Source organism: Caloenas nicobarica, chromosome 17 (genome assembly GCF_036013445.1).
Source record: "Caloenas nicobarica isolate bCalNic1 chromosome 17, bCalNic1.hap1, whole genome shotgun sequence".
Taxonomy (NCBI): Eukaryota; Metazoa; Chordata; class Aves; order Columbiformes; family Columbidae; genus Caloenas; species Caloenas nicobarica.
Genome location: NC_088261.1, coordinates 2,812,932 through 2,833,519, shown reverse-complemented (window position 1 = coordinate 2,833,519; position 20,588 = coordinate 2,812,932). Strand labels below are relative to the sequence as shown.

General features: G+C 40.9%; 1 protein-coding gene across 4 annotated transcripts in view; it reads left to right on the top strand.

Annotated features, from left to right (window-relative positions):
• VMP1 (vacuole membrane protein 1) overlaps positions 1 to 19,393 on the top strand; it is a 62,238-nt gene extending 42,845 nt beyond the window's left edge. For all 4 annotated transcript variants that reach the window (XM_065647276.1, XM_065647275.1, XM_065647274.1 and 1 more), the window contains 5 exons: positions 1,574 to 1,654; positions 5,326 to 5,442; positions 7,857 to 7,918; positions 17,282 to 17,384; positions 18,633 to 19,393. In XM_065647276.1, coding sequence (XP_065503348.1) covers positions 1,574 to 1,654; positions 5,326 to 5,442; positions 7,857 to 7,918; positions 17,282 to 17,384; positions 18,633 to 18,776 — 507 coding nt within the window. In that variant the 3' untranslated portion in view covers positions 18,777 to 19,393. The remainder of the gene's footprint in view (positions 1 to 1,573; positions 1,655 to 5,325; positions 5,443 to 7,856; positions 7,919 to 17,281; positions 17,385 to 18,632) is intronic.
• Positions 19,394 to 20,588: the final 1,195 nt, after the last annotated feature.

Genomic DNA, 20,588 nt, shown 5'->3' with positions numbered 1-20,588 from the left:
TTTGTGCCACAATGCACACTCTTAACTGAAAAGCATGAAAAATTGTATTTTCCTTGTCACGTGGGCATGTTCTAGACCTGCGTCTGCTATTGTAAGTGCAAGTGTTTGGCAGCAGGTTTTAATCATACATATCCTGGAAGAGAAACAGAAAAACATCAGGAACAAGTTTTCGACAAAGAGTGAATATTTCACTTATTCCATTTTGCAATAAGACATTCACAGTCCTGAGATGTTACTCCTGATGAAAGTTGGCAAATTCACTCCTGACAGACTATTCTAAAGGGCTTTTATGTTCTCCTGTGCTTAAAAATGTCCCACTGTAAGAGCTAGGAAATCTCATTGATTTGGCATTTTTCTTTAAATTGAAGTATTTGGTTTAATTTGGGTTATTTTTTAAAATATAAAATATAGTAAATAGGATTCTTCTGATTTCAATAAGAACTGGAGGTTTGTATTTGAGAACTTGTTAACTATTTTTAAAGCACTGTTTTAGAGAAAAGTTACTGCTTGAAAAAGGGGTGCAAAAAGATAGCAAAGGGCCTTATCACAGATATGTATCTTTTTAATCTGGCATAGAAAGTTTTGTTAGTTCTATAGTTCAGAATTTAGATAAAATGCAAGAACATTGTCAAGTAATTGTAATTTCCTTGCATTGATTATAGAGTCTTTAAGGTTTCAACAGAATTGTAATAAAGTTAAAATTGCATAAAATTAATTCTTCTAAATTATCTTGTAGTTATCTTAAAGTGTGGAATTTAGAATTTCATGAATTATTGTTGTTGTAACTGCTGTTGCCAAGCCTGGATAGGTAATATAGACCCTGTTTTTAACTTTTGGGCAGTTTTACTTCAAAAGAATTTTACTCTCATGTAAATTCACTTCTCACACTCAAACTGCTTGTGAGAATCTTTATTTTTGCTTTCAAAAATGTTGACTGTGGATTTGGTGAACTTTCAGACTCTTGAGTTTGTCATGAGTATGTTTGAAAGTTGTGATCACAAAATAAAAGCAAGCAACATATTCTTAGCATGTTTTTGTACAAAATAGCTCAAATGTTTTATGGTTTGCCACCTTTGCGTTTAAAGTATTTTAGATTCAGTTCTGTGGATTTAATGAATTTTGCAAGTCTGTTGCAGAGAGTTCCTGAAATGAACTATTTGGATTAAGATCCTGGGTTTGAGAGTAAAGATCTCAGGATATAATGAGATTATTATATTCTGGCTTTGTCTTTGGAGAAAGTACCTTTTTAACATTGTAACTGGTGTTGAAGGAATTAATTCCCTTTGCTTGTTTACGGAAAAGGTACAAGCAGCGTCGGCATTTCAAAGATAGAGGGAAATAAATACTAGAAAACCTGTTTCCATAGTAGTGTGAATTTAGAGCCACTTGCAGAGTTTTGCAAAACAAAAAATATCTGTGGGTGGTCAGATTTTCACACTGAGCACTGTGAATGTCTCTCTTTGTTTTAAAAATTCTCCCAGGTGCTAATTAGGAAGACCCACAGCATGGAGGATATTGAGATCACATACAATTTGGGGGTTCCCTCGTTAATGCTTGGTTTTCTTCTTTGCAGGATTTTGCCTCCCGGGCTAAGCTGGCTGTGCAGAACCTGGTGCAGAAGGTCGGGTTCTTCGGCATCCTGGCCTGCGCTTCTGTAAGTTCGGTTCTGTAACGGAGGGGTTTGGAATCACAAATTGCAGATGGAATGTATTGCAGGGAAGTCAACGCTGGGAACTGTGACTGGGCTTTATTTGAGTCCGGATGGATCACTGCACCTTCTTTGCTGTTTCTGTGTTCTCTGTGGTAGTGGCAAGTACAACAGCGTGGAGAAACTAGATTAGTACCAAACACAGTGAATTCTACAGAAAAGCACAGTTAACAGTGATTATCCCTTCCTTCGGCTTCACTGGTGGGCTTCTTGACACTAGTTCTCCTTGGAAGATAATGAGTTTGGAATAGTTCTGTTTCCTTTTTAATCCATCAGAAAAGAATGGTGCAGCAAGGGATCCCCTTTTTCCAAAAGATAAAGCAATTCATTCTGTAGTTCAGTGTCACATGGGGAAACCTGATCAAAACAGGGCAGTTCACTACACATGCAAAAGGCTTCTTGCAGTAAGGGGGACTTAAACTACAAGAAGCTGAACTAAGATGTTCTTAAAATCCATTTCTGGTTTGGAGCAGGGATGCTCCTTTGGTGTTCGCACAGGGCTGCTTGCTGCTCAGTGTTAGTGCTTATTTGGCAGATCAGATCATGAGCCCACGGACAGTTACCCCATTGGGACTTTCCCAGCCCAGATTATTGGCTGGTGAGATATAGCAAGAGCTGTATTATTGCCTATAGATTTTGCTGGAACCATATTCTCATTTCTTTAGATGTTTATGTCCTATAGCTTGCAGTACTTGACATCTTCAGATCCAAAGATATACAGAAAGAGTGGAAAACGACTTGTATAAACCCCGACTGGGATATCCGTCCACAGTAATTCTCCCCCGTCTGCTCTGGAGATATCTTTGGGTCACTGGGAACCAGAGAGACCTGAGTGAGGAAGCCAGTTTCAGAATCATGGCTCTATGAACTACAAAGTACTTGTAGGTTTTTTTCCTCTCTAAGCAAGAGGTGATACAAGCTGTTTCAGTGTTTTAAGGAAGATAATGCCGTTCTTTTGGAACTAGAAAAAGATTGAACCATTTGAGGTTTAACTCTCTCTGTGGAAGCTTAATGCAAACTGGTAGGAATGGTGTGCCTTTTCCTTCCACCCCCACACAAAATGTGGGACGTGGTGCACAGCAACGTGATTACAGCGAAGCGGGGAGTGTAGGTCCCCTCTGCTCCCATCCCTCCGGAATAACCACAGCCATTAGCCAGCTGCTCGGCTGCTGAGACATTCATTCCACTCCTGTCGAGCATCTCTCTTAGTTTCCTAAATTGTAAAGATGACAATGTGAACTATTTGCTCAAATATAAGTAACTTGTGTTAGCTGGAAAGAATTAATCTGATTATAGTTGCTGGCATACAACTTCTATTTACTAATCTTTCGAACTCTCTTAGTGTTTAGAGTGGAGACATAGGTTACAAGCTATTCTTTCAGCTTTTCCACCCTGTAAGCTCTTAGGCTGCTCCTTCCCTGCCTCTGACTCATGACCCTGCAGCCACCATCCTGAGCCATCGCCGCATGGGCCGCTCTGTCCTGGGGACTCAGAGCAGCAGCTCCTGGGTGGGAGGGATGAGTTACCCTGGCTGGACAAGGTGAAATGTGGAGAAATGGAGAACATGAGGAAGGAGTTGGTAAACACGAGAGGCGATGTGTAAACTCTTTGTAGTTCCTGCTTAGTAATACCTAAACATTTGCTTAACTTCTTACGCACTTGCTGTGCTGTTCTGCAACGCGCTCTGAGCTCCAGCTTCCTTCTGCTTATATAGGCTGCCCCGGGCTGGGGGAGGGAGGAGGAATCACGAATTCACCGCAGGGTTTGTAAGTGCGTTTACAGAATAAGTGCAGAGCAGCAGGAAAAAGGGTGAGGTTCAATGTGGCAGAAGCATTGAAAAAGCGTAGGGGTGCAAAGCTGTAGGTTTCTGTTGCACCTGTAGGTGAGGAAGGCAGCCCCCACGTGTGCTCCTTGTGTTCCTGTGTCCACCCGTGAGCTTCAGGACTTTCCTTCAGGACTTCTCTTGCTTGGTGCTGCTTCTCTGTGTGCTCAGAGGTGTCGCCTTTTCTTGCTCCCGTTATAATTGTGATGTTACTTTTGGGTTTTGGACAGTATTTTAGTTACTGCCCTAGCTGCCAGTTGTTCTGTCAGGCAGTGGCTTCTAAGTGCTGTGTAAAAACACAGTCAAATTGAATTTAAAGCTTTACGAGTTTATCCAGTGAAGTCAACCAAATGTAATGTTTAGGGGCAATAAGAAAGCCATATTATTGTCTGGAGCTTAGTTCCTGTGTAAGGGCAACTCTGGGGAGTGAACAGAGTGAGAATTAGCCCTGGAAAATCCTTGCTGTGACTTGTGAGAATCTGCCCTCCTGTCTTTGTGGGCTTTTTGGCAACTCTCAGTACTCTGTGTATGTGCTTTTTCAAAAACAAAGAGAAAACCTCGCTGCCCTGATAATATACCCTAATGTGGACTTGTTGAGTAAGTTCACTGTGATACGTTTGATGCATTGGTGATATCCACAGTTACTCCTACCTAAAGCACGTTGCTCCCTCTCTGATGATAGTAATGCAGTAATTAAAATGTACTGTGAACCTCCAAGAAAACTCCAACCAACAAAGAGCGAACTTGAGACCTGGAGCAGACTTGGCCCAGAAGAGCAGAATTATCTGGCTGTGGTCTAAGTCAATAATTTACCAGCCTCCTATACCCAGGACAGCTGTCACGGGGAAAGAACCATTTTAGTTGAAGCGGAGCATGTTTAGAGGCCGTTCTGGGCCATGATTAGGGACCGTTTCGGATTTCTTCCTATGCAGGTGCTGTTGTGGGTGCTCATAAATTTGAATTGCTGGTCTATAACAGCTAAGTATAACCCTCAGAAGCTTTCTCACAGATTTCAGATTTCCATGCAGTCAGCTGAAAATTTACTGCCTTTTATGGGGTCTTCAGCAACCTACACTCTTTATTTTTGTGTTTATGTAACAAACACCACAAATACTGCAGGACCTGAGCCCAGTAATGTGCTGCTACTGTGAATGACACACACCCCGTGCGTTACTCAGACTGTCTGCCCTTGTAGTGCGTGGAGTGTGGAAGGTCGGAATTTGGACACTTTCTTGGTTTAATTTCAAGAATATTTTACAGATAGTATCGCAGTACCAAATGTCAAGCCAGCAGTTTAACAATTAAAAAAAAAAAAAATAAAGGTTTACTTTTAAATGAAATGCATATGCTTAATAAAATCTAATCAGTGCTTTTAAACTGGATACATATGACTATAAATGCCAGTTTTTAATGTACTTTCTCAGATGGAAGTCACTGGGGACCATCTGAACACTGGCTTCCAAGAGTGATGTGCTTGTCAGTGAGGAAATTTGATAAATCATTCAAAATGGCTTTACTGTGGTTTCTGTGCGTTTCACATGGAAAGTTTTTTTGTTAGCTTTCTTAAAATCCAGGGGTAAGGAGGGACCATGAGAATGGAATTGTCTCGAACATTGTCTAGCAGAATCCCAGAAACTTAAGTTATGTGGTGTGACATTAACATTTTTGTAAGTATTAAGATACAAGAGCTTTGGATCAAGTTGAATAAGGGGAAAAATATTCATTTTTCAGAGTTTCAAAGTCTGTCGCGTTCCAGTGCAGCAATTCCTGAACTTCTTTCCCTTGCACTCCCCAGATTCCAAACCCCCTGTTTGACCTGGCCGGGATAACGTGTGGACACTTTCTGGTTCCCTTCTGGACCTTCTTTGGTGCAACCTTGATTGGGAAAGCAGTAATTAAAATGCACATCCAGGCAAGTACTAAACCTCCCTTAGGGCTCTGGGGCCAAGAATCTCTTTTTAATTTTTTTTTTTTTTTTACTGTTACACCGTGTTACTTCGTAACGAATCCTGGAATCTCCCTCCCTGACCTGAAGTAATGGAAATTAATTTGGTGCAAAGGATTTACAATAAAGGACCTGCTAGGCTTCTTATGCTCAAAACTTAGGCAACTGAATAATTTATAGCTGCAAACTAATGAGCTCGCTGCCTACACCGCTCAGGAAATTGGTGGTTAGCCAAGTTATTTACCTACAGGTTTTACCAGACTGAAAGGACTTCGTACTCATAATGAACTTGCCTTTTTGGTAACAAATACTCATTTCAAAGAACACTGCAACCAGCCTTTACCGGTTAAGTGGCACTTTTAAATGCTCCCTTTTATCTCGGTTGAGTGTGTAGAGAAAACCCGGCTCGGCTCGTCTGCGGGTCCGTCTCTGGGTGGATTGTCCATGGTTGGCAATTTTTTGTATCCTCAGCCCATATTATTTTGAAAGAGCCTGATTTCGGAGTGTGCCCAGTTTTTCCTGCTAACTCAGAGCCTGACCTAATACTCCGAATTTGGCAATCACGAGCTCAAGTTGCTCTCCTAAAATTTCAAGTGTCTCTTTTAAAGTGTGTCAGCGTTTTGTCCGATGGACGGAGTTTTGATTCCCTGGCGATTCCTTGGCAGTGTTGTTAGTGCTGTATCATGAACTCCATCACTCGATTTGTAACGATTAGAACCAGTGTTTTCAGCTGGGGCTTGTTATTTTTAAGCATCTCCATGGGACTGGTGCAGTGCCTGTAGCTCTGTTGCTGGGAAGCCTTTTGTCACTACATTAAAACAGCAGAAGCTATTAGTAGTATAAAATTACTCATCTAGTCCCCTCATCAAGCTGCTTAAAAATCTTTTTTTTGCCCTGAACAGGAGATTTCAGTCTTCAATTTGTTTCTTCTTCCCATCTTTTTGTAAATGGTTATTTTACTTTGCCCAGTCCTTAAACAGAAAATAACAAATAGATCAGAAAATCCTTTCGTTTACTGTGATAGAACAACCTTTTCTCCACACTTTTTTTTTTTTTGTATTACCTGAATATTTCTGCTTTTAAATCTGTATACTGTTAGAATTTGTTCTGGCAACATAGAAAAGTGAAATAGTATTTGTGTAATATTCCTTTTATGATTTTATTTGCCTCAGTTAGCAGAATGTTTTTGCTATGTAATTTATAGTGCTCCACACTCAGATCAAATGCAAGTGAAAAAATATTTCCTAGTGTCTTGTACAGCTGGTAAATCATCTTATTTTGTAATACGTTTAGCCATCAGAATTCTGTTTTCTGTGATGCTCCGTTTCAAGCATCCTCTTGTGCAATAGCCTTGATTTTTGTAGTGATCTTGCTGCAGTTTGGAATTTAGGAAATGTAAGAGTCACGGGAAAGGCTTTTGATGAAATCTTTGTGTAGACAGGAAGCGAGTGACTCCGGTGCCGGGACCGTCCTGGAGCTGCTTTTAACTGGGTTCTGCCTCCGGACCACTAAATCACTTTGTATCGTTCTGGTCACATCCCTTATTGCCAGACTAGTGACCACACTTCTCGTTACATCGTGTTTAAATTGATTGAAGGAGACTGTGGGAACTGTTTGTTTGTGCGTACACAGCGACACACAGTCCTGCTCACTCTTTGCAAACAAACAAGCTGTCGAATGTCACGAAAGTGGGATTAGCAAAGGCTATTTTAACAAAATTCCAGCTCGTGCTAGAAGAGAAGGGAGCGGTAAAATTATGAACATTTGGATTTTATGCAAAATAAGCTATGTGAAATTGAAATTATTCTGTTTCCAATAGTCTATTGCATTCGACACTTCTAAGTTTTTTGACAATCTAAGTTTTTTTGAACAGTCAGGTACCCAATGGCTCTCATGTTGTTCTTCACTAAGTACTTTTTGTTATGTTTCTGTCTGAAGCAGATCAACCAGGGGACTAAAAGATATATTATTTTTCACTTCTGTGATCTTTAAGTACATGTGTTTGTGTAAGGGGATGTGAATTTTTCTGCACGGTGATGACTGTTTTTCCATTAAAACATTGTTGACGGAGTAAAGTGACCTCGAGCTTCTGGGAATTTCAGTTTGGGGAGGATGCAAATGGTTAGAAACACAGGCTGCAAAAGCATGGCAAGAAATGAAATCTGTGAGGAAATAGAATACCGAAGTAAACTTTTCTCTCTGCTGCCTCTTTTTCAAGAGAGTATTGAAAAATAAAGATCTTGAAAGAAAAGAGAAGGGCAAACGGGGTGTGAGTGCTGGAGAAGCTCCCTGGGTGGAAAGGAACACGAATTGTCATCCCCCATTGTCTCTGCTTCCCTTTTCATCAAATGTTTCTCTAACTGCTGTTTTCCTTCCTACAGAAACTTTTTGTTATTGTAACATTCAGCAAACATATAGTGGAGCAGATGGTGTCCCTAATCGGGTGAGTAATTCTCGAACGCTGCAATACCTTTAGTCATTAAGTAAAAAAATACCAGAGGAGTCAAATTAGATGTGCTGAAAATCGGGCTTTGGTTCCAAGTGCCGAGCTTTGGCCAACACAGAATTTAGGTCTTATTTGCAAGTTCATTCCTCACCTCAAAGGCTTCAAGTATGTCAAGAAAGATAAAATAGCCCTGACGGTCAGACGGGCCGAGTCTGTAGTGCCGGGGGTTGGCTTTCACCAGAAATACGATACAGCTCTTCCAGTTAGAGATCGCCGCACTTTAGCTGCAATAGACTGGTTTGTACTGGACTTGCTTCAATGTCGTCTGATCCTGTGACAAAAAATGAAAGAACTGCTGTGATTTGTGCAGCGTCCCAAGCTGGCGATAAAAATCTTCCATAATTTGGACTACCAAATACGTTTAAAATATTAAATCTCTCCTAAAATGTCAGAATGAGAAATTTGGTGTGTAGAGTTATGTCTCCATTCTATTAAACTTGGTTTTTCATAGGAGAAATGACAGTTTTCATGGATAAACTCTTCCTATTTTGAGAAGGTTTGTCTTTTTTTTTTTTTTTAGACTGAGTTCTTTAGTAATTGATTACTATTTTAGTGTTTAAGTTTTAATCTCAGTTTAAACCAAGATGTGAGTCTCCAGCGTAAATAGAAAGCCCTATTGTTGTGGCTTTTGGTGGTGGTTTGGTTTTTTTTAACTAGCTACCTAATACGGATCCATAAAGTAAATTCTAAGGCGTTTCTACTTTTCCAAGGTCTTTCACTTGTTATATGGGGCAAATTGATCGACACTTTGCTTTCCAAACTGTAATAACTATTTTCACACAAAAGCCAAAAAGCCACACCCCTCAAGAACAGTTTCAGGGGAGGAATGTCTGGAAATCGTTCCCTTTAAAATATACGAACTCAAAGTGCTAATGCTGTACACAGAAAATGGAGTGTCAAAGGAATATTCGAGGGCATTTCCCTACTGAAACAAATCCTGACTTTATTACTTCCTGATCTTCTGATTGGGTGTCTGGTTTGTAACAAACTTCAAAATTCATTTGTTGCTTTGAACATTCTTTACCAAAAAAAAAAAAAAAGAAGGGAGAAATGTGGCTACTTTTAACCATCATTACTTAGTTTTTCTCAGTGTCAGTCACACCGGGCAGTTTCGTGACTGATCTGCACGGCTGCTCGCTCAGGTCCGGTTCAAACATTTACCCTCCTGCAAATCTTTGAGCCAAAACTGGTCGTTTTTTCCTGCTTCATCTGTCGTGGAGATAATTTTGCATCAAATTACTTCGAATGCATTCACAAGACCTCTGCTGGATTCTGATTTTATTAGATGGTTGATGTCAGAGTTAAAAAATGTTCTCGGGAGACAGTAGGATTTTTGGAATGTCCCAATATCCTTGACTTTTCTCAAGCCGTCTGCTCGCGTTACCTCATCAATTTCTTTCAGAATGGAGTATAAAACATGTTAAACAATAGCTTGCATTAAACCCCTTCTTATTACATTAAAATATAGATCTATTTAATGGTCAGTAACTTTATTTTAATCAAATTCTATCCAACAAAATGACTTAAGACTTTTTTTTTTTTTTGTCTGGGACATTGCTCTTACACAATAGGAAACATCTAAGTACAACACTTCAAAGTAATGAACGTTAATATACAGGTTAGCTAAAATCTGGAGAGATTAAGTCATGAGATAAAGTCTGAGAATATTTGATTTTATAAGCCAGAGAGAATTTCTCAATAACTAGGTGAGTCTCATTCGAGGAGCAGAAACGCTTCACCTGCAGAGCCTGCCTGTGGCCCGGGAGCTGTTTGCGCCCGTTCCTGCGCAATTTGGTTTTACAATTTTGTCTGGGTGTCTGTTACAAAGGATCTTCAAATACTCCTTATATTAAATGAATAAAAGGAAAATAAAATGTGGCAGGAAATGAAGCAGCTGTTTCTAAAACATTCAGGCGGTAGCTCGTGTGATGGGTGAACGGCAGCAGGTCCTGTTGGGAGGAGAAGGGAACGGGGACGGGTTTGGGAAACTGGAGCGAGCGGGAGGTTTGAAACCAGAGCTGGGGACTGGGAACGATCAACCTGTTCTACCAGTTAAGAGTTGAAAGTTGTATTATTGCTGTCTCAAATGTTAGGAGGGGATAATGTTTTCTCTCGGGTTGTGTTACGTTCATAAGCTTTTGTGAGGAAAGATGGTGTGTAAGAGTTTTGTGTTGTATCCATCACTTAGAGTCGAACTTGCCGACCATCCCCGTGAAACGCCCTCCTGCTGGTTCTGGGCCAAACCCAGCAAATTGGAAATGTTTCATTATCACGTGTGTTGTGGGTTTTCTTTTGGCTCCTAAATCTTCCCGTTTAATTTTTTTTTTACCTGCAGCTGCAGGATTTTTTATGAAGTCGCTCTGAGCATATTGCTTTTAAGCGTGATCATATTTTCTTTGAAGTGGCAGTTTCAAATGTGGATTAAGAATTCCCAGAAAACTACTAAAGTAATAGTTCTCAAAGCACACACCATTTCAAAAAAAATGATGGATTGTCCACCATCCATTCTGGATAAATGTTGAGAAAGAAAAACATATTTTTCTCTTTTTTTAATTTAGCGTGCTCCGTTTGTGTTTCGTGAAAATGAGCTAATAACTTGAGAACTTACAACAGACATCAAAAAATTCATAAACGTATTTTATATAGTGTTAGACAGCTCGTGGCCTTCACCTCGGAAGCATCTGAACTTCAGTGGCAAGTGGCGGCGGTGTCTTTTTTGGGTAAATCCCAGCCCTGGGCAGAGGTTCCCTCTGGTGATTGTTGAGTTAATGATGAACCCAGGTAGAAGCAGAAGGTCCGAATTACAGAGGGGGGTAGTTACGAACCCGGAGAAGTGCTGGTGTTACCCCAGGGACGCTCGCTGCTGCCTGGAGTGAGCCTGGTGATTTAAGAGAAGTAGAGACTAATCTATTCAATTAATGATCTGAGTCAATAAACTAAATTGAACTTTAAATAGAAGCTGGTGAAGTGCATGTAAAAAAAAAAAAAAAAAAAAATTGCATACTTCAACAGGTTTTTAAAAGTCAATTTGTTAGTGCCATGTTCTGTGGGTGAGAAGTGTTAACACTGAGAAGTGTAATTGGACACACTCTGAAAATCCACCCAAAAATATCGGTGCTTCTGAAGGGTTTCTGAACCTGGTGGGTTTTGTGGACCATTTTCCTGCTCCCCAGCTGTGCAGGCCGGTGTGGGTTACTGCACGTCTCAAAGGAAAAACAGCTTTTGGTAACAGGTACTTGAACCGCTGCCTTGACAAACCAGTTTGCTGCTATTTATTGTGCCATAATTCTTTGCTTCGCAACTTAATCTCAGTTGATTCTCGTAAGGAGCGTGATGTTCCTTTCGTGAAAAAAGTACAAATGAAATCATGGTGACTGATGTAACTGGAAACTTTGCTTAAAGATTGTATATTTTTTCCAAAAAATAATTTACCATGTAGGCTTAGGTTATAATATAAGTCAAGAAACTATGTTGATAGAAAGGGCTGCATGAAAAATCAGGGTGGGAAGAGCCTTTTTTGGGTTCCCATTGTGCCATGTGGTTGTGGCTTTGGGGGCCTGGGCAGGGTCTGACCGCGGCATGGGCTCTGCCAGCTCATCCCGCTGCTCCCACCGTCTTCATTAAAGGATTTTAAAAATAGTTTCCAATCAATACTTAAAATAAACCCTGTGTAGTAGAATTCAACCAAGAATAACCTGAAGTGGCCGAGAACATGGATAACTGAGCAGTGACTTCAAAATCTCCCCAGAGAAATGCTTGTGGAAGGTGACGCTGATCCACCTGACGTTTCTTGGTACAATAGATCAAGGACTCTCCTCCCACGGGTGCATCAGAAACCTGTGGGACTGTGCCCTCAGAATCCACCCTGCGCACCGTGGATCAGCTCTGCACAAAAAAGGCTTTAGTGCCTTGAAAGGGCCACAGATGTGGGTGAAATCTGAGTAGCTTTGGTGTTGAAAACCTTCCAGTGGATCACAACAGATTTATAAAAGTTTATTTGCAAAAGGCTTGTAGGATTTAACTCTGAACAAGCAAGCTTTTTTAATAAATTGTGTACAGAAATAGTGCGATATCTTTTAAGTAGAAATAGAAGTTTCCTTACAAAGAGGAATATTGGGCAGAGTTAAGAACCAGAAGTACAGAGATGTTGCAATTCCTATTTTTGAAAGCATTGATTTTAACATAACAGAATGTCCCAGGAAAAAAATGTTTTGCAGGCAGCTTGGTTAACATGGGTATTGGAGCGTAGCTGTAGATATAAATGATGTCAAATGTGTAACAATTTTAGTTTAGGAATCTTCAAATGTGTTTGTGGTTTTTTTTCTTCATCTCATAAAGCAAATGAATCTGCCAAGTAGCCTTTTATCCCCCAAAATGTTTCTGCTGATCCTGACAATGAACCAGATTTACTTTCTGCAATTTCCGAACGCAGATCACATCTGAGTTTCACCCAACGTGCTGAGGCCCAAGTGGCGCTGAGAGGAGCTGCAGGCTGGAGCGGGAGCATCCTTGGGAGCAGGGTCCGGCTTTGCTGGGTCCGGCTTTGCTGGGTCCAGCTTTGCTGCAGCATCTGTGGGGCTGGGGACCACTGAGTCACCAGGGGCTGGTGCTGGCGGAGCCTCAGGAGGTGGATGGTTTAAATACTGTGAGAATCTTTATCAGCACAGGAAATGACAGCTCATTAAAATACTAACCGTTAAGCCTGTTTAGATCACTGTCTGGAAAAAAATTAACCATTGCAGGTTCAGCTGGCTTGCAGGAAGAAAGGTGCTCTGTGGAGGCAGTGAACAGCACGCTAATTCATCAGCTTTAATTGTCCAGTGGCATACAAATATTTCTGCTGGGATCTATTTTTTCAGTGGTTTATAAAATAAGTTGCAGAGAAGTTGGTACCATGATGGAGCAAATCTCATTTCATTCAAGGGAGGGATGGCTGAAATAACCCCATGTGATGCCTCTAAATGCTTTTGAGCTGTGGGACAGATTTTTCCTGTGTTCTTACAGGGGAACGTAGAAATGTGAATGTAACACAGAGCAACTCTGTGTGGGAGGAACGGGGTTTGGGTGCGATGATTTAATGACATTTCGCGTCTTGGTTTGGAAGGTGAAAGCCTTTGCTCTGGCCTGGCTGTTAGTAGCGAGTCTGATTTAAATAAATCATTTTAAAAGAGCTGGAGGTCCTGGGAGGGAAGGCTCCATCCCAGCACCTCCTCCTTCCTTTGTCACATTCTTCAGTGCCACTTAAGTCCCTTTTTTTGGAGCAGGAGATAATCTCTGGCCTTGGGCGAGATCCTGAATGTCTGTGGGGTTTGTGCTGACAAAGCTCACGGTGACATTTTGCCTCTTCGTTGGGTTTTCTGTTGTTTCAAAATTTCTTCCCCTGTTGTCTTCATTTGGAATTGTAGCGCTGGCATTTCCTAAAAGGATGTTTTTTCTATAGCAGGACCAGCCCAAGTAGCTGAATCTGAGCAAAATGTAAGTGCTGGTGTTTGTCCCCAGACCCTGAGGGGCCGGCCGGGGACAGAGCTGCGTGTCAGAGCCTGACAAATCAATCCCCGTCTTAACAGTTAAACGGTTTTTCCAAATTAACCGCTGTGGATATTAGAGAGATCAGCCATAAAACGGGGTTGTGACTCAATATTGCATCACCTTTCCAAGCAGGGCTTGTTGGGGTTCAGCCTGGGTGCCTGTTTGCACATCTTCGATAGTTACTGTTCTCATTTCCCTTCAGATGATTATTTCCGTGATAAAATGGATTTCCATCTTTTTAGACCTGCAGTGCGTAATGCTTCTTGATCATCGCAACTGGGAGACTGATTCCAGTTGTTCATATGAGCTGCTGCCAAGGGTTCAAAATTCAGAACTGAATGCCACCGAATTTCCTATTTGTATTTTTAATTTCCATCAAAATCAACGGAGTTTAAGAACTGCTTAATTGGCTTCTTAATCACTTGCTGTTAGAAGCCTCTTCAAAAATGAGAAAACATCAGCAGCACTTTCAATTCCTTGTGAAACATTTCATTTTAGCAGATAATCAGAATGAATTAAAACAAAAATTGGTGTTTAATACTAATTTCTGAAATTTCTTCTGAATCAAAATTTCTTCAGAGGTATTTTTCCTAAAAGAAAAAAATCCAAAGCATTTTTTTCTGAATCTTATGGTAAAACTGTAGCAAGTCTCTTTGTTTTTCAAGTAAGTTTTGTGGAAATGCCAGAATTCCCCAGAGCAGCAGCTCTCCCAGCAGAGCATCCTTGGTCCGGTGAACTGCAAAATTTAATAACAATGACAGCAACTAGTGAATTTTATTTCACTGCCTATTTTGACAGACAACTTCTAGTGAATGACTTTTTAAAACATTTTAATTGAAGTCCTTAAGCTGGGACGATGTTTCAAGCCTTTAAGAAGGGCCAGCAGGTTGCTGTGTTTGGGGGTTTTTGTGTATTTTGTTTTGGCAGATAGAGACTACAAAGCCAAGTTCTGTTGGGCACTAAGGTCCTTTTATTTTCTTATCCTTTCATATTCTGTATTGGAAAGACAATAGACTCGATTCTCAAAGGAAAATGCAAGGAATTGGCTTTAGATTATTCCCCCGAACAGGGTTTTCTTCCAGCACCTTCCCCTTTGCAGTCGATGTGGTTTGATCAGGCTCCCGAAACCGCAGCAGGTTTCAAGGTGCATCTTGAAGTCGTTGCTCAGTGGTGCAGAACTATAATGCAAATCGGTCCCTTTTTTCATGGGTACCTGTAATCCTTGAGAACTGCTCCTGAATCTTCCCCCTCCTTTGCTCAGAACAGGGTTAGTGAGTGGAACTTGGAGGTCTGCGGAGCGGGGGTACCACTTGTAATTAAATACAATGAAAACTGATTTTTAAAAAGACTTTCAGATCTAAGATGCTATCTGTGCTTTGGATGCTGGCTGACATATCTGTGAGCTGGTTGATTAAATGATTGAGTTTTGTCGAAAGACAACAACTAACCAATACTGTCCCACTGAAATGGGATTTCAAGAGTTTTATTCCTAGTACTGTGGATTCATGATTTTTCTAGACGTTGGTCTGCTTCATTTTACTCCTTATTTAAATTGATGCACCTTTTTTTCAGTATTAAAGTCTCCACAAATGCCCAAAATATCTCAGACTTTTAGAACCCAAGGTCCTTGCATTCAGGATCTTCACAGTTCTTCAAAATAGCTCCAATAAAATGAATGTGCAGTTAATTCTTACTCATGCTTATAGGAGGGAAAAAAAAAAACCCCAAACTGAATAATTGTAGTGAAAGAAAAAAATGGCAATACAGTGCTGATGCACCAGGATCTCTTTGAGACTCTGAACAGCATTTTCACATCTTCGTTCTCTTGTTTAATGCTAATTGGGCACTAAGTTCAGTTTTCAGGAAAAAACGGAGACATTTGACCAACCATTCTGTTAATCATTCATCTCTCATCATTTAAATATTCCTCGTTTCATAATCATGCAGAAGTTGAAAAGCAAACTATTACCTTCCAGTAGCTTGTCTGGGCTTTCAAGTGTCATTTGAAAAAGAAAAGAAACCTCAAAATGGGACTGAGTTTTAAAACTGTGACTCGTCCGGATCATCAGCGAGTCACGAACAGAATTTGTAGCAGGACGAGTCGGTTTTGGAAGGGACGGTTTTGAAAAACTGGAAATCGTCTGTGAAATAGATGTACTCTTGTGTAGAATGTCTAATAGATGCTTGGACTCTGCTTTTTTTTTCCCTGAAATTTTACCAGTCCAGGCACAGAATTCACTCACCCATTTGTATCATTGTGATGGTGAATCATGAGGCTTGCAATTTTTTTTGAACAAATATACAAGAAAAAATGATTTGCCCCTGGCTATTGATGGCAATGGACTGAGTGGAGGAGAGTGAGCTACTTTGTTTCCTCGGTCTGTGCATTTTCATACATTTTTAAGATTAGAAAGCTGTTGTTTTTTAATTGGCCTTTAGCCTTGAAAGGGGAATATTGTGTCAAATCAGAACACCGAGGAAAATAATTGAAAGATGTAGCCCTGCTTCAGTCCATGGGAGATGAGGGGTTTGTAGAGCTGCCTGCGGGTGTCCTGGTGTCTGGATTACTAAATCCTCCTGCAGTAATTTTGTCAAGAACAAAACCCCAAGTTTTGAAATTTAGGTGACTTTCTTAATGCAAAAGACCATATTAATATATTTAAATTAAAAATATATGTCTGTTCTCTTTGGAATTAAAGGATGTTTGTCAGCAACGGGACCTCTCTGGCTGGGGTTGGGGTGCTGGTGTCCGTGGGTCAGACCTTGGCTGTGTGTCTGTTCTCACCGCACCCGCTCACCCCGTGGTAATTTCTCCTGCACAGCATTTAAGGCTTTGGGTTTTTGGGGTTTTTTTAAGTGTCATGACAATTATTAAAGTTCCTTGGACCTCCTGCTAAACAGCCTGGTGTAGAGGTTTAAATAAAAATTACCGAGGGTGTTTTTGACTCCAGGCTGTGGCACTAGAAGCTGCCGTGAGTCCGTCCAGCATTAACACCTCCACGCTGCAGAGTTTGTTCTTCCCAGACTGCGTCCGTGATCTGGGGAACGTTCATGTAAGAACAAGGTGTTTACGGACGGCTTGTAGCTTTCGTGCAAGTCATCTGCCATAACCCAGGGCATGATTCAGAGCAGGGTTCATAGTTCCTTCTTTGTTCCTTTGTTAATCACTGACTGGGGGAGGCGCCTGCAGAATTTGCTCATGCATTCTTGGTGGGGAAGGATGACGCACAGATTGTCCTAATAAGGACTTAGTTTGAGAAAGGGGCCGTCTGCTCGGAGGAGATAGGGGCAAGTCATAGGGCGAGCAGTTTCTTTTTTAACGGAGGGATGACACAAGCACAAGTCATTTCCTTATTAATCGGTTCAAACCAGTTCTTACAGGAACTGCTGGTGATAAATGTGGGACTTCTCCGAAGTCATTCATTTCATTCTCAGCGCAGCCCCAGCGGCTGCTGCCAAGGAAATGCTCCGGCTCACGGCTCCGCTCCGCCGGACCAGCAGCTCTGCAGTATTTTTATTTTTAAGCACTTTTCGAGGATCTGGGGAAATATGTCCCTTGCAGAAGTGTCAGATAAAAAGATGAAATACACTTTATTTTGTGGTGGTTTTCTCCAGTAGCAATCAATGCCCTTCTGAGCTGCCTGTAGCTCAGGCTGAACTTTATTCTGTTTGGGTCAAAGTGGTAAGTTTAAAAAAAAAAAAAAAAATTTTATTTTTGTTTTTTTTTTCTCCCCTATTTTGTCTTGTTCTCTGGGACGAACCTTGCATCAGTGCTATTCCAAGTATAGGTCCTTCTCTTCAGAAGCCATTTCAAGAATATTTGGAAGCTCAGAGGATCAAACTTCACCACAGGTCTGACAGCGCCGTGCCGCAGGTAAGAGCTGCTCTGCCTCCCCCGCTTCAGCTTTCCCTTCTTCAGCTGCCTTTTGACTGGGCAGGTTACCCGTGTAAATCTTGATTGTTTTTCGAAGATTTGCAGTCGCCCAGGGAACAGATAAAAATCTCATTTTAAAAAGCAACCTGGGAATTTAAAAATAATTCTGTAACTGTATGAAACTGGACTTAAACCTCTTGGAGAATAAAGAAAATAATAAAGCAAGACCAAAGTCTTGCCTTGGTATCAGAGTGCCTACTTTGAAAGAGAAATTTAAGCAAAAAGTTGCATTTGCATGTGAAATGGTAACAAACTGTGTGCAGCATCAATACTTCAGAAGCCAGTAGGGTCTGTGGCTTAGTGGCCAATAAGAGAAACAAAATCTCCAAGCCTTTAGAGTTCGAAAGAAACAAAAATTAATGCGTAGAGCCGGTACAAAGGGGCAGAAGTGCCCTTTCGTACAAAGTATTTTAAAAAGCATACCCTGAATTTTCAGTGGAAACAGCAACTTGGACAGGAAATTCCTGAGGGTATTGAGGCATTTTTAGATAAAATCCATTAATCTAACTCACACTTCACATTTAATACTGGTAGCTCTTATAAATGTTTCTTCACCCATTTCTTACCAAAAAAGAGACTAAATTAGGGAGGGTCAGGCTGGAATAACCAAATATGCAGATTCCTTCTATGCACATTGAAGTAATTTGTGTGCAGTGTGTTGCTGCCCTCCTTTGACAAAAAATACAAGTTCAGAGCAGCCCCGGAAAACGCTGGAAGTGCCGAGGTCATCGCGGTGAATCCTGGTGACACCAGCAGGACCAGATACTACCGGGAAGATAACACAGTTTAGGAAAAAACCATCGTTAACCAGTGACCTTATTGTTTTCTTTGCGATGAATGTGACAGGGAATGAAAGTCAGGGGCTGCTAATTCTGAACTCTGAATTGTTAGCGAAGACGAGACAACACCAGGAATAATAAATAAATCCCTTTGCCAGGACACCAGTAACGAGCAGGGCTCATCATCCCCGCGATGTGTTTGGCAAACCCGGCTGCTTTGTCTTTCACGGGACTAAAATCAGCTTTTCAGGGAGAGCTGCAGGAATCCCGTCAGCTCGCACTTGGTTCCTGTTTTTAATTTGATAAATTACATAATAAGGTTGGGCTTTTCCCTTTCACCCAGCAAATGCAGAATGCTCCATTGTCCACTAATCTTCAGTTTCTTCCTTCTTCTGTTTTGTCTCTTCAGGGGGAAAACTGGCTATCCTGGATGTTTGAAAAATTGGTGATTGTCATGGTTTGTTATTTTATCTTATCTATAATCAACTCCATGGCCCAGAGCTATGCCAAGCGACGGCAACAGAAGATGTACTCTGAAGAAAAAACCAAATGAGCTTGGAAAAAACCCCTTGGAATGGGTTTTAGCAGACACGAGAAATGAAACATCTTTCCATGTGTTTAAAAATCAGCATTATTCAAAACGGGGGAAAACTTAACATCAATTTTCAACTATAACAAGTTTTTCTTTAATTTTGAAAGTAATTTGGATGTTAGAGCAGACGTTTCGTTGACAAACTTATAATGTTAAGGTAAGGTATTGACGCTTCACGTGTCTGAGTTGTGTTATATGGGGCGGACAGTGTGTTAAATGGAGTTTGACACAAATGTTGTCCACCCAAATTACTTCCAAACCCGATGATTTAATACTCTCCATTTCCTGATTTAACTTCAGACTGACCTGAGGGTAACTTCTGATTTTGAAGGGTGGCTGTTTTGCTTTTTTTCATAACTTTCAAGACCATCAAAATGTATATAAATGACTACAGGCTGGATACAAACCGTTGCATGTCCCTCATGGTAAGGCTGCTCCGTCGGAATTCTCGGTGTCCCATTGCGTTGCACGTGCTCTCGGTTGGACGAGCCACCCACCCTCTGGAACCTCCTGGTGTTACCAGAGATGATACTTGTCAAAATGCTCAAGTTGACATTTTTTATTCTGTATATTTAGAATGAAGTTAAAACTTTATAAAGTCATCTTTGATCATTCCAGAATTCGTGTCAGTCTTTTTAAGCTGTTTCTTTCCCTCTCCACTTTTGTAAGCTCAGTTTCTTTCGTTTCTTTATTAAGCCTTAATCCCATGAATCGCATGCTTTACTCATCCTTCCTGCACAAATGGTGCTGAAGCCCTTTGTTCTTTTTTTTTCTTTTTTCTTAAGAACTTCTTAGCAGAGGAAATAGAAAGCGTATCACTGGCTAAAACAGACAAGCTCACTAGTTAGCAATATTTGTTATCACAAACCCTTCTCAGATGTTTGCCAGTGATCACAGCACCGTGGGCAGCGAAGGAGAAGGGGGGGAAGAGGAAAGATTCCAGCCGAAAACAGATTTGGTGTAAAACTCAGCGATGATGCAGAGAACCTTAAACTTAGGCTTTAAAACTCAGATATTTTTAAGACATTGTTATGAATCAGAGTGTATGCCAGTTCTGATGTACATGAACATAACCAAAATTACAGTGAGTCTTTTCCCTCTCTAGTAGTTTCCATTCCACCGCTCCTCTATGTGTGTTATTACTCTAATAATTTTTGAACTGTTGTTTATTTTTATCCTAGGGGTAAGTAACAAGAATTAATTTGACTTTCAGTTAGTGTTGTCAAAAGGTGGCACATGAGGACGAAGTAGGTTAGGCTTTGCTCAGGTTAGATCTATCCCTGCGTTAGGTTTTAGGTTAGGGCGGATCTCGAGGAAGGTGTGAGAATCTGTATTTTGTTCAATCCCGCCTGAATGTCGCTCTTGTGTTGCCAACCGTCGTGCCATGTCCATGGCTGTACCATCCTGTCGGATAGCTTATCAGACTGATGTTGACTGTTGGATCTCATGGCAACAACAGTCGGTAGGCTGTCTGACATTTTGGTATCTCTCATCTGACCGTTTGCTCATCCATCTCCAACTGTTTTCATTGAACATCAGTAGCATATAAATGTTTAGAAACGCGGACAGGAGTTCAGAAGTCACGCAGTGCAGCCGTCTGCCTAAGAAACATCTTTTAAAGTCTCATCTCTGTGTGTGAGGTTTGTAACGTTTCTCTTGTATGCTTCATCTATAACTTCAAACTGTTACTGAATGAGTGGGGAGGCTTTTTAGCATGAACTTCTCTCAGCAGAGCTGCTGACTACATTAAATTTAAATCTGCGTGCCGGGAGG